The sequence below is a fragment of the Ursus arctos genome, unplaced genomic scaffold, assembly GCF_023065955.2.
Source record: "Ursus arctos isolate Adak ecotype North America unplaced genomic scaffold, UrsArc2.0 scaffold_7, whole genome shotgun sequence".
NCBI classification, from domain to species: Eukaryota; Metazoa; Chordata; class Mammalia; order Carnivora; family Ursidae; genus Ursus; species Ursus arctos.
This window is the reverse complement of record NW_026623089.1, coordinates 70,928,842-70,942,448: the sequence shown is the minus strand read 5'-3', so window position 1 is coordinate 70,942,448 and position 13,607 is coordinate 70,928,842. Positions and strand designations below refer to the sequence as shown.

At 37.5% G+C, this 13,607-nt stretch overlaps 1 protein-coding gene across 4 annotated transcripts in view; it reads left to right on the top strand.

Moving 5' to 3' along the window:
* Positions 1 to 13,607, top strand: part of LYST (lysosomal trafficking regulator) — a 186,874-nt gene that overhangs the window by 102,113 nt on the left and 71,154 nt on the right. For all 4 annotated transcript variants that reach the window (XM_048218849.2, XM_048218847.2, XM_057308234.1 and 1 more), the window contains exons 23-28: positions 1,264 to 1,891; positions 2,550 to 2,727; positions 4,808 to 4,977; positions 6,447 to 6,677; positions 8,257 to 8,423; positions 9,062 to 9,214. In XM_048218849.2, the coding sequence (XP_048074806.1) occupies positions 1,264 to 1,891; positions 2,550 to 2,727; positions 4,808 to 4,977; positions 6,447 to 6,677; positions 8,257 to 8,423; positions 9,062 to 9,214 (1,527 nt within the window). The remainder of the gene's footprint in view (positions 1 to 1,263; positions 1,892 to 2,549; positions 2,728 to 4,807; positions 4,978 to 6,446; positions 6,678 to 8,256; positions 8,424 to 9,061; positions 9,215 to 13,607) is intronic.

Here is a 13,607-nt window from a genome sequence, read left to right as displayed (position 1 = left end):
GCTCTTATTGCCAAAAAGCCTGTGCTCTAAAACAGTTCATCCAGGGTCTATTCACTTTATATCAGTGTTCTCAAGTTTTAGCAGACAAAAGAAATCACCTGGAGAACTTGTTAAAACACAGATCTTTGGGCCTCTCCCTCATATATTCTGACTCAGTAGGTCCAGGGTAGAGCCTGAGAATGTGCATTTGTAACAATCACACGGGCAGTGTTTGCTATCTCCATGCTGCTGGCGTGCAAACCGCACCTTGAACAGCATTCACTTTATCCTGTGCACTTAGAGTGACAGTGATTTTTCTGGTCTCTCCTTATGTAGAGTATTAAAAGCAGCAAACTGGACAGCTGTAACAAGAAGTCAAAAAACTTGCTTCTCACTAACAGCATCAAGAAGTAACTACAGAAATGGACGAGAGACAGAGCAGTCTAGGGCCATTTAGTCTAGTAATTACAACAACAAGTATGAATATTACTACTGTTTATTGAGCACCTGTTACGTGCCAGAGACTATGCTGGGAGCATCACAAAGATGATCTCACTTAATCCTTAAAGCAGCCTTGCAAAGCAGATATTCTAAACCTTCCTTTTACATTTATAGAAACTAACACTCAAATAATTAAATGATTATTTAAGGCCACCTAACTAAGAGAACTATCACTTGAGGGCATCTAGGTGGCTCAGCTGGTTAAGCATCTGCCTTTGGCTCAGGTCATGATCCCAGGGTCCTGCAATCGAGCCTCATGTTGGGCTCCCTGCTCAGAGGGGAGTCTACTGCTCCCTCTCCCTTTGCCCCTCTCCCCTCCCCCGTGCTCATGCTCTCTCTTTCTCTCAAATACATAAAATCTTAAAAAAAAAAAAAAAAAAACTCTCACTTGAATCCAGTTTTATCTTGTTGCAAAACTCACACTTTTCCACCATATCAAACTGTATCCTAGTGATTGCTAGCCTGAAGTAAATTTTTACTTAATTTCACTACAGTAGAGCCATTAATCCTAATGACTTTGAATCATTCAGTCAACACTGTATTTTGTTAAGGAGACAGGAAAAGACATACATTTTTGGAAGCTTTTAATAAAAAGTTAAAAGAAAAAATAGTTTGAGTGCTTAAGAATTTTAAGCACTAGTTACTAGGAACATTAACCTGTGTGGATTCTTTTAATATTGCTAGATAAATGGGTTATTACTATGGTTGTGCCTGATAGTGCAGAAAACAAGTGGTCCCACTTAATAGATTTTTAAAGAGTATTTTTCTTTCTACTCTCACCAGGAAACAATTCCTGCAATATTATCCCACAACGGATGACCGCCAACAGGCTGCGTTCTAGAAGCCTACCAGCATTTCCTACCATTTCACCTCGAATGCAACCACAAAAACTGACTGGAAGTTTGGGTTATAGTATTGACAAGTTACAAAATATTGCAGATAATTATGTTGCTTCCCAAGCAGAGAAACTGAATTCTCTGGTGAGTTCTGAGACCCTGAAAAAAGGCAAAAAGGATGTGTTTGTCAGTAGCTTTGAGTCTTCAAAAGCGGTGTGTGAAATGGAAGCCACCCTTTCAGCCCGCACCTCTGTCAATGGTGTCCCAAAAGGAACGTTGGGATTTCCAGGGGTCAAAGTCGATCATAAAGAATTGGCAGCAGAACCCAAATCCGATGAGGATAGTCCTGGGGAGGAGTCCTGCCCCCGCCGACCTGATTACCTAAAGGGACTGGCCTCATTCCAGCGAAGCCACAGCACTATTGCAAGCCTAGGGCTAGCTTTTCCTTCGCAGAATGGATCCGCAGCTGTTGGACGTTGGCCGAGTCTCGTTGATAGGAACACTGATGAATGGGAGAATTTTGCCTTTTCTCTGGGTTATGAGCCAAACTCCAGCCGAACTGCAAGTACTCACAGGTACTCATGTGGTTTTGCAGGCCCTCCTCTTTTTCTTACAATCCTTGGAAGAATCTCTACCCTTCTAGAAATGTCTTCATTATGTCACTTCTCATATACAACATATATATTAATAACAAACAGAAAGGTACTTTTCTCTTTATTTGAATGCTAGATAATATTGCATTCCATATTTTACCAAAGGCCCGACCATAAATAGCTACTAAAAAAAAATGCCTTGTGGTCTATTTAATTCAGTAATACAGTTACTAGAGAAAAACTCTTCAGGAAAACTATAAGATTTGTAGTAACAAGTAGCAGCATCCCGCGAGAGCTTCTGCGGTGATGGGAATGTTTTCCCTGTGCTGTGCAGTACAGTAGACACTGGCCACATATGCCTGTTGAACGCTTGAAAGGCGGCTAGTGCCCACCACCCTGTTGCCCATCGTAGCTGTGGAATAGAATAGCGTTCAATAGACTGTGTGCCTAAACCTTATCGCTGATAACATTTTAAAAAAAGTGATGGCACATTTGTTAGTCACAGTTAAACATTTTATAACTTCATGAACTTTTGTTTCACATGTTAAAATTATTACTCCTCCTCACAGTTCTTAAGATAATTATTATATACTAGTCTTCCTGATATGTGTTAGTAAGACTTTTGGGGTCTCTGTTTTAGTGTAACAGAAGACTGTTTGGTACCTATATGCTGTGGATTATACGAGCTCTTAAGTGGAGTTCTTCTCATCCTGCCTGATGTTATGCTTCAAGATGTGATGGACAAGCTCATTCAGGCAGATACGCTTTTAGTCCTCGTTAACCACCCATCACCTGCTATACAGCAAGGAGTTATTAAAGTAAGGACAAACTCTAAATGTGTTGTTTTAATTCAGAAAAATAAACATAAGTATAGTTTAAAATTTGAATATATATGTTAAAGTAGACCTAAAGCTTTATTTTATCCTAAGGAATAATGAACCAATATACAGTTGACCCTTGAATGACACCGATTTGAACTGCGTGGGTCCACTTATATGCAGACTCTTAAAATAAATATAATATAGTACTGTAAATATATTTTCTCCTCCTCATGATTTTCTTAATAACATTTTCTTTTTTCAAGCTTACTTTATTGTAAGAATACAGTATAGAATGGGTAAAACGTACCGAATCTGTGTTCATCAACTGTTTATATTATCAGTAAGGCTCCCGCTCCACAGGAGCCTTTTAGTAGTTAAGTTCTGGGGGAGTCAGAAGTTATATGCAGATTTTCAACTATGAGGGGGGTTGGCATCTCTAACCCTCATGTTGTTCGAGGGTCAACTGTAGTTTGTTACTTCTTAGTCATATTTTTATATGTATTATCATGCGATTTTAAGCTCTCCTCCATATATCGATTCATACCAATATGTTTTTTATACCAACTACAAGGAACACACAGTCCATTGGGAATCTTTCCTGCAGTGCAGGATTAAATCTTAAACATTTACTTCAGGTTTTAGCTCAGATGTCACCTTTTCAGAGACCCGATCACCTGTCAGAATAGCTCCCCTCTAGTGTCCGACCCCTCATTCATTCTAGCATCCCAGCTCTGTCTTGTAGTTATCTTTCTCTACTATCTGTGTGCTTGTTCTTTCACTCTCCCACACTGACATATCAGCTCCATGAGGGCAGGTATCTTGTGTCTAGTGTACACTAGGTACTAAGCATAGTGTTGAATGAATAAACGTTTGATATGAATGGTTTCCCTTAGAAAACAACCCAATATTGAAATGGTCTTTCAGAGATTCTCATTTTCTTTAGTTTGTCTCGAGTAGGATTTTTTTAATCACTTGCAGTTCAACCTACTATTTATTGAGCTTCTATCCCATGTGCAAAACACTAGTTTAGCTGGTTGCTATGTGGGATATATAGTAGAGTAATTTCTACATTCCAGGGGTTTACAGTCTAGTGAGGGAGAAACCTCAACTAAGTAAAATGTAAGGACTTCTTGTGATGGGTACTTCAATGGCAATATTAACAAAGAAGAGTGGGAACATAGGAAAAGCAGTTAATTCTGACTGGGGGACCAGGGAAGGATTCATGCAAAAGGTGTATTTGGTATCATGCTGTAAAATTAGAAAGCTTTTTAAGTAGGGCAGTAAACAGATGTGTGTTTGGGGAAGAATCATCTATCAGCACTGCAAGGGAGAGATTGCAGGGGGTGAGAGGTGAAAGTATTCTGTTTAGCAGGCTAGCGCAGTAGTCTGGGGAAGAAATGTTGAGTTCCTGATCTGGGGAAGTGGGAAGTTGAAGAACATGCACATTTGAGAGACATTCACTGGAATGAAGGGGAGAGACCTTCATAATTACATGTGGGCAATCAGGGCTGGAAAAGCCAAAAGCGAGATTAACTGTGAAATCTAGGAAGGTGGAACTCTGTGTGCTCTAAGATTGGAACCACAAAAGATGTGAGTTTGGAAGGAAAATAATTAATTGGGTTTTACATATGTTGCATTTAAGAAACCAGGGAAGGGTGGAAATTTAGGCCTGTGCTCAGGGTAAATAATCTGTCAAGAAGTCTAGAAGTAGAAGTCTAGGAGATACACACATACACACACAACACACACGTTGACTAATTTTCTTTTCCTTCAGAATAAAGCACAAATATTGTACTTATACTTGACAAAGGCTACCAGTCTACTAGGTATCCATGCTCAGCTAAAAAAGTTAGTTGCCCCATAACAAAAGTATTAAAGATCTCCGAGATAAAGTCATCATTAACATTCCAAAGTAGTCAGAAACAACGATTATTTTTATTTTGCTATGCAGTTGTATTTTTTTGAGCTTTCTATGTTCTATACATATGAAATTAAAGGGTAACTTATAAGTATTTGATTTCTGTACATCATATAAAATTTAATGCATTATGTAAATTGTCCTAATTTTTTTTCTTAGCTATTAGATGCATATTTTAATAGAGCATCTAAGGAACAAAAAGATAAATTCCTAAAGAACCGTGGCTTTTCCTTGCTAGCCAACCAGTTGTATCTACACCGGGGAACACAGGAATTGTTAGAATGCTTCATTGAAATGTTCTTTGGTCGACGTATTGGCCTTGATGAAGAGTAAGTGGGTCCTTTCCTCCACCATAATTGGGGGTCTTATGTCTTAAAAATAAAATTTATTGAGCTGACTCTTAATAAAATTATTTGATCATTTTTAGAAAAAACCTCTAAAAGTCATTTTTCAGGTGACACAATTTATTATTTTCCATATGATTTTGTTTCTAACTTCTCCCTCTGTGTTTCATTCATTAGACACAAATGCTTCATCAAAGGGAAGAAGGTGATTAGTTAAGATTTGGCACATGGTGTTAACATGAGAAGGTTAGCTGAAAAGAAGGTGGTTCATGTTTGCCAAGCAAGAGATCACATGAGTGATCCATAAAGAAACTTTCCACTCCCCTCAGCCTCCAGGTTTTCTGGGAGAAGAGTACACCTGGAATTCCTGGTTTGGCCAAAAAGTGAAACTGTTACTGCTCTCTCTGTTAGAGTGGTGAGAAATGTATGCCTCATCATCATTATTTACGTATTTCTTTTTTTGAGAGAGAGAGCATGAGCAGGGAGGAGACGGAGAGGCAGGCTCCCCGCTGAGCAGGGACACCCCACCCCCAACGGTACTCAGTCCCAGGACCCTGGGATCATGACCTGAGCCGAAGGCAGACATTTAACCTACTGAGCCATCTCAGGCATCCCTCTCATCATCAACATTAAGTGTCTTCTACTTATTAAGTAGACCAATTCAGACCTTGAGGAATTTACTTATTAACTGCAGTAGTGGCAGTAGCACTTTCATTTGCATACAGCTTTTAGCTCTTTCAAAGCAATTCTGCAGTATGTCCTTTGATTCTCACAACAGCCTTGAGAAGAAAGTAGGGCAGGTGTCTCCACGTGTATTTGACAGATAAGGAAAAGAAGGTACAAAACGCTTAAATAATTTCTTTCCATCACAGAGGTGAATAGTATTGGGAGAAGAACTCAAGATTCATTCCTTTCATTAGACCTCTTTTTACTACTTTGCTGCTGTCTCTTGAATATTATTATTATTATTATTATTATTATTATTATTATTATATGTTATGTAATAGTAACAGCATATAATCATATAATTATGTATGTTGTGTGTTATTATATGTTCATAATTATAATTATAATTTATTGTTAATAATTTTAATTTATTAATAATAAGGTCATAATACCTTCCTGTGCATTTGTTATATAGACCCCTGAAGCAGGACTTCTTTGGACACCTAAGGGGCCTTGGACAAATTAAAGGGAGTCAATTAAAACCATGAAATAGTATACATGTTTCAATAGAATGTTTGTATATTTACCTTGGGACAGACTTCTAACAATATTTTGATTTTATTGGGGGCAGGGTCTCTGATCTTAAAGGTTGAGATTCCTTGCTCCCCAAATTTATTTTTTATAGCTTCAAAATCCAGTTAGCAAAATGACCCATATTGCAATCATTTTTCCTTATTTGGTGGTTAATTTCTTCTAATGTGCTCTTAACTGTGTATTTTTTATTATAGATTTGACCTGGAAGATGTGAAAAACATAGGACTTTTTCAGAAGTGGTCTGTCGTTCCTGTTCTGGGACTAATAGAGACCTCTCTATATGACAACATGCTCTTGCATAGTGCTCTCTTACTTCTTCTCCAAATATTAAATTCTTGTTCCAAGGTAGCAGATATGTTGCTGGATAATGGTCTACTGTACGTGTTATGTAATACAGTAGCAGCCCTGAATGGATTAGAAAAAAAGTAAGTTTTAAATCATTATTTAAAATGACATCATCTGATAAATACTTAAGAAAGGGGAAACTTTAGTAATAGGTTACATTAGAGCATCTGATTTTTCAAAACACTTTCAAAGAATATCTTTCCTACCAAACTGATTAAATTAATTAAATTAATTGAATTTGGAGGGGAGACTATTTTCCCTCATTTTCAACAAGCTTACTTAAAAAGAAGATGTTTATATGACCTACTTTTAAGTATTGAGAACCTGAAAGCAAGTTGAATAAATTCAACTATCCTCAAATACATTTACCAAGCTTCCACTGTGACCTTATAAAAATCATTATCCCCATGAGGAATAGGAAATTGAGGATTGGAAAGAGAGACTTGTTGAAGATCTGAAACTGAACCCATCTTACTTCAAATGCCTGTTTTAAATGATGCTCTCCTACTTTCTACTACCATAAATGAATTTCCTGTTTCTAGAAGTATATTAGCAAATGGCTGCCTACCAAATTAATTAATAGCTTTACAAAATGTGTGAGATTATATTTTTACTTGGATTTTGTGCGTTTGGTGTCTGCATTTATGATGTACAGCATAACGTTTTTATGAGCATAATGTTAAAAAACGAATCTCTAGTAGTACCATCTTACTGCACATTAAAGCATTAACTATTATCTTTATTTTTTAAGAGAAGGCAGAGTACACAGGTGGTAATTCTCTAGGCCAGGGGGGTTCTATGAGCAAGAAAGAGTCCTTGTACTGAGTTCAGTTCAATTGTTACTGGTTACCTCTTAAATTCAGGATTTCTGTACTAAGCATGTGAGAAATACAAAGAAATACAAAGTATTTTATTTTCTCAAAACACTTAGTCTTGGTTATAATACAATATATCTAATTGGGAAGAGTTGCCTACAGGCTTCTTCTAAAAGTAGTTTGTTGTTGGTTTGGTTTGTTTTGTTTTTAATAAATTGTACTTACCGATGTGCTTACATGCTACTCTGTTTATTGGCCCCAAACAGTTACCATTTCTCACTCTTGCTTGATTTATAAAAAAATAAATGGAGAGAAGTATTCAAGCTTAATATCATACACTGAGGTAGATTATCAAGGTTCAGAATTAGGGGACAGAAGTAACTAATTCATATTTAATAGGTATTTATAAGTTCAAGTCTATTATCCCTTTTAATTCTTGAAATAACTATAATTTGATGTATGATTCAGAGAGGTTAGGTAATTTATTCAAATTCACCTTCTCTGAGGAGCCTTCTAGAACATTCCTGTTAATACTGCCAAATCTTTGCCTTTTGTGTGGTCTAGGAACCTATGTGTTCCCATGGTATCTTGTATTAATCTCTACTGTTACCCTTACCAGAACTTACTGTTTATAGTTATCTCTTTACTTGTCTGGTCCTCTGCAAAACAGTCAATTTTTTGACAGGAGTCAAAGCATGTTTTCTTATTTCTGTGTCTAGCATGCAGTTCAAATGACCTGCCATAGAGTAAGCATGAGTAAATACTGAATGAATGAGTGAATGCTCTAAGAACGGGAACTTAAACCAGTTCTCTTTGCCTTAAATTGTTTGTTCTTTTTCTTTAGCGTTCCTTTGAATGAGTACAAATTGCTTGCTTGTGATATACAGCAACTTTTCATAGCAGTTACAATTCATGCTTGCAGTTCCTCAGGCGCACAATATTTTAGAGTTATCGAAGACCTCATTGTACTGCTTGGGTATCTTCAAAATAGCAAAAACAAGAGGACACAAAGTAAGATTTTGTTTTTATGGATTGAGGAGGGAATTATATAGTAGCCAAAAATGTTATTTGACCCTAATCTCTTTCTTGTGGAAACTATTGTACTGAAGGTTCATCCTTAATTTTGTGATAATATTATCAGCTTTAAAAAGAAGTCTTTTTAAGTAGCAAAATTTAAACAAGTGATGCCGTGATGTAATTAGTAGCTGGCAACATATCATTAAAAGAAGCCTCTGATTTTTCTTACCAAGTAGTATTAAAAGGCTTATGTTGAATAAAAATGCCCTTTAGTTTTCTTTACTGGCAAATATTAAATAAATATGAAACAGAAAATGTGAGAATTTCTGGTTAAACTTTGTGTTCTATGTTAAAAATCCTGTTCTTTAAAACAGTGATATAAAATGAAATAAATTTGTGAGCTGATATTTTTCCATTGAATTTTTTATAACGACCATTTAGAAATTTGCTTTAAAATTTCTTTTAAAGGCCATTTAAAAATGTTTAGTACTACCCACATTGATCAAAATTTTAAAATTTACGTCTAATAAAACATATTGGCAGTTTAGATGTTACATGAAAATAAAAATCAACTCAATTTTAAAAATTAACATCCACATGCCTTGAAAACATTCTAGTATCTTCTGTTTTAGATATGGCTGTTGCACTACAATTTAGAGTTCTCCAAGCTGCTATGGAATTTATAAGGACCACTGCAAATCATGACTCTGAAAACCTTGCAGATACATTCCAGTTACCCTCTGCTCCCCATCATGCAGTATTTCAAAAGCGGAAGAGCATTGCTGGTGAGTATTGAAATAATATTTTAATGATTATAAATTGAGGGTGGCTTGACTTTCCTATATTCTGATGCCATTCGCACTTTAAAAATATTTTTTAGTTTCAAAAGTTAAACTATAGGGGCACCTGGTACCTCAGGTGGTTAAGCATCCAACTCCTGATTTTGGCTCAGGTATGATCTCAGGGTTGTGAGATTGAGCCCCTGTCGGGCTCCAGGCTCAGGAGGGAGTCTGCTTGAGATTCTCTCCTCTCCTCTGCCCTCCCCTTCCCCTGCACTCACTCTCTTTCTCTCTAAAATAAATAAATCTTTTAAAAAAAGTTAAACTGTAAAATTTGAGAAAAGTTTCCTCCTTGAAAAAACATTCTGATTTATTTCAGTGCTCTTCTCATTCAGTTATCTCTAAAGCAACTACCACGTGCCAAGCACAGTGTAAATGTTGAAAATACAGCTATGAAGAAAACAGACACAGATTCTGCACCCACAGAGATTACAAAATAGTAGAGAAATGCAGAGGATCGGAGTAGAGACTAGAACAGGGCAACCTGGTTTCCATCAGGAGTCAGAGAAATCTCTGAGGAAGTGAGATTTCAGTGTAGACACAAAGGGTGAGAAAAGAGCTAGCAAGATAGAGTCAGAGAAAGAGTGCTGCAGGCAGAATGAATGGCTTACGTGAGGTTTCACAACAGGAAAAAGCGGAGCTTCAGAGAACTGAAAGTCATTTAGCCAGAGTGGAATACTCCGGAGGGAATGAGGAGCGTGATGTGGATAAGGCTGTCCAAGGCGGCATTGGCCAGTGCATAGATAACCATATAGGCCATGTGAAGGAGTTGAGATTAGGATAAAATCTGGGAAGCCATGACATAAGCAGATTTTCATTTTGTAAAGACCACTCTGGCTTCTGTGTAGAGAATGGGTTAGAGGAGAGCAAGAAAGGTAGTGGGGGGTCCAGGTAGGAGGCTGTCGAACAGCGAAGGCGGGAGAAGATGATGGCTCGTGGTTAGAATGGATGCCACCTCAGGGCTTGCTGTGAATTAGTACAGATCACCATGTAAGCGTCAACATTGTTAGACTTCCTTATTTTTCCCACAGAATATGCTGTGACCTTTATGCACATAATCCAGAAAGATGACATAAACACCTCCCTCCCACACACGGGATCTGCATGCGCATCTGCACCTACATGTGCATACATGTGTATGTAGAGTGGATGTGGATGTGTACACACACACACACACACACACATATCTCCAAACAGAGTAGTTGGTAATTTGTTTGAAGCTTAATCACCCTTACTGTCATAAGGGCTTTTAAATCCAAATCTGTCTTCTACTTGGGTTAAACAACTTTATTTTGTTCAGTGCTATGCCAAATTTTAAAACCATGTGAGAAACGCATTTGTAGAGAAAAGTTATTAAATACACATTTTTTGCAGCAGTATGTTTCAATTATGCTAAATATGAGCTATGTAAATAAAACTTCTAAGACATCCACATAACTTTATTGCCCCTGTACAGCCTTCCTTAATATAATATCCGAACACAGTCTCTCCTTTTGACCGGATGTCCCAGTAACTCTCTGGTCTTGGGTAGAATTCTGCCTTTTATAGAGTCCATCAGTCAGGCTCAGCTAACCACATACCAGAAGACGACTTTTGAACCACCTTTCTGTTGCAGGATTCCTTATAGCCAGTGACTGCTTAGATGGAATTCACCCTCTTTTGATATAGGAAAGTATACCTTTGCCAGTGTCACAGATCATAGGAGCTGTTTTTTTTCTTGCTGACATTTCTCATTCTCATGGCCATTTCTCCTGCGCTTTTATACCTAGATCCCTGGTTTAGTTTTCGATCAGCTCCTGCCTGGGCTGACACAGTGGCACTCTTGCTATCTTCTGTTTGGTCTGTGATTTCCCTGATAGTGTGTCATCCGTCTCTTTTGACACCAGCATTTTTATCACCTTGAGCCTCAGAGCCCTGTATAGCTCGAAGTTCGTTAATTGTTTATTTTTTATTTGTTTGAGTCCTTTTAAAGTGGATGATGGACCTTTAGTCCTTTCTTTAAACCATTCTCCTTTTTTTTCTGACTCCTCTGGCCTCTTTCCCTGGGCTTATATTTTTCACTATCTAAGTAAATGCCATTACTATAAGCCACATGAGGCTTATACAGTCCTACAAAGTTTGAGCTTGAGAAAAGACCTCAAAAGTCTACCAGACCAGCTCCCACATTTTACAGAAGCACAGAGGCCTGGAATTAGAGACTGCTGGAGCAAGAGTGCCTACGCTTCTCCCTCTGTGTCCTACACCACATCCGCTCATTCCAGCTCCTTCGTATCTTGGGATTCGTCTCTCATAGGCCTCTCCCACCAGTTCTTCCTGATTTAAATGTGGCCCTTATTTAAATTCTCTTTGAATCCAGTTTACAAAATACCACTTTATATGTTGCTTTGTAATTCCTTCCACATTGTTTTACACATGTATTTGGGAAATGTTGGGTTTTATTTCTTCATTCTTAGTCAAAATTATATTGGCTGTGTACACTATAGGTACAAAAGATACAAAATACTGGAGCTCCTCTGCTTCTGAGCAGTATGGTTATAAAAGCCCATTTCAGTCTATTTATTCATGATGCTAAAGTTACTAAGAAGGATTTATATTTCCATCATTTCCATTATTTAGATATGACCTGTTCCTTCCAAAATTTAAAGCAAGCTGTTCTTATTAGTGATAAATGTTTAGGGGAGATGGTTTCTTCCTAAATAGATCATTTTGCATTTATTGAAAACTGCTGAGACAAGTGACACATCCAACCCCACTGCCCCCCACCCCCCCACCCTGCACCTCCAGCAGAGCTTGTGGGGATGCCCGGCAGCGGCAACTTGTGTTCCAGCCACACACCACATGCTCTGGTCATTGACAGATCTACTCAGACTGTGAATGCCAGAATACCCATGGCTTGGGCCCAGAGTTTCCTCAGTGGCACTGTTGTCATATCTAGATTTTAAGTGCTCACACTCTTGGAGGAGTTAGATACTATTTTATTGCCAGATTAATCTTTTGACAGCCTGACTCTTGTGTGCCATGATCCTGCTCAACAGCCTCGATGGTTCCAGCTACAGTTAACAAAACTCGGAGTCCTTAGCCTCTGTATCTTGTCTTGATAAAGATGAAAGAGAGAGATGTCACTTTGCCTAAATATCATACTCTGCCTTCTGTTTGTAAACGGATTTCTATTTCTTTTTTTTTTTTTTAAGATTTTATTTATTTATTTGACAGAGAGAGACAACCAGAGAAAGAGGGAACACAACAGGGGGAGTGGGAGAGGAAGAAGCAGGCTCATAGCGGAGGAGCCTGATGTGGGGCTCGATCCCATAATGCCAGGATCACACCCCGAGCCGAAGGCAGACCCTTAACAACTGTGCCACCCAGGCACCCCAACTAATCAATATATTTATAGACATTTTTACACACAATAAAAATATTCTTTATGTTTATTGAACATATAATAATCTAGTATATTGATTTGCTGTGATCTTGTTTCCTAATCCTTACCAATAAACAAAGGCTTTTTTTTTACTTGTTTGTTTTAGCTGTTATAAACAGGATAGCAATGTACATTCTTTTGTATGTTTTTTTTTCGCTTGTCTGCTTATCACTCTGAAAACATATAAACATCCCCTTAATGCATGAAGGTAGAAGTAAGCATTAGGGAATTATTTAAAGTGCTATACATATATACAAACTCTCATAAATAAATATATAAGTTGTGTTATTAATATGATTCACATAAAATGAATTTCCTTTATATTTCAACCATCAATAACAATACCAACTATTAACAACTTTTGATGCTTTGTATGAGATAAGCATTGTGTTTTATGTCATTATTTAATTAATTTTTTAAAGATTTCATTTATTTATTTATTTATTTATTTATTTATTTAGAGCATGAGTGGGGTGAGGGGCAAAGGGAGACTGAATCTCAAGCAGACTTCCCACTAAGGGTGGAGCCTGTCCCGGGACCCAATCTCATGACCCTGAGATCATGACCTGAGCCAAAACCCAAGAGTTGGATGCTCAACCGACTGAGCCACCCAGGCACCCCATCCATTATTTTATTTATTATTTAATCCATAGAACCACCCTCTTTATCCATTCATTCAACCATCAAATATCTATTGGGCATCAGCCCCATACCAGGTATTGTTTTATCTGCTTTCATGGATCTTATATTTTACTGGAGAAAATGGTCAATAACCCTGTAAACAAATAACATTTAATATCATGTCAGATAGTGACAAATATCTACCTGTGAGGTGAGTTCTATTTTACTTTCTAATCTACATCTTAACATACGAGAGAGTGGAGACTTAGAAAGAAGTACATTTGAGACCACCCCCTC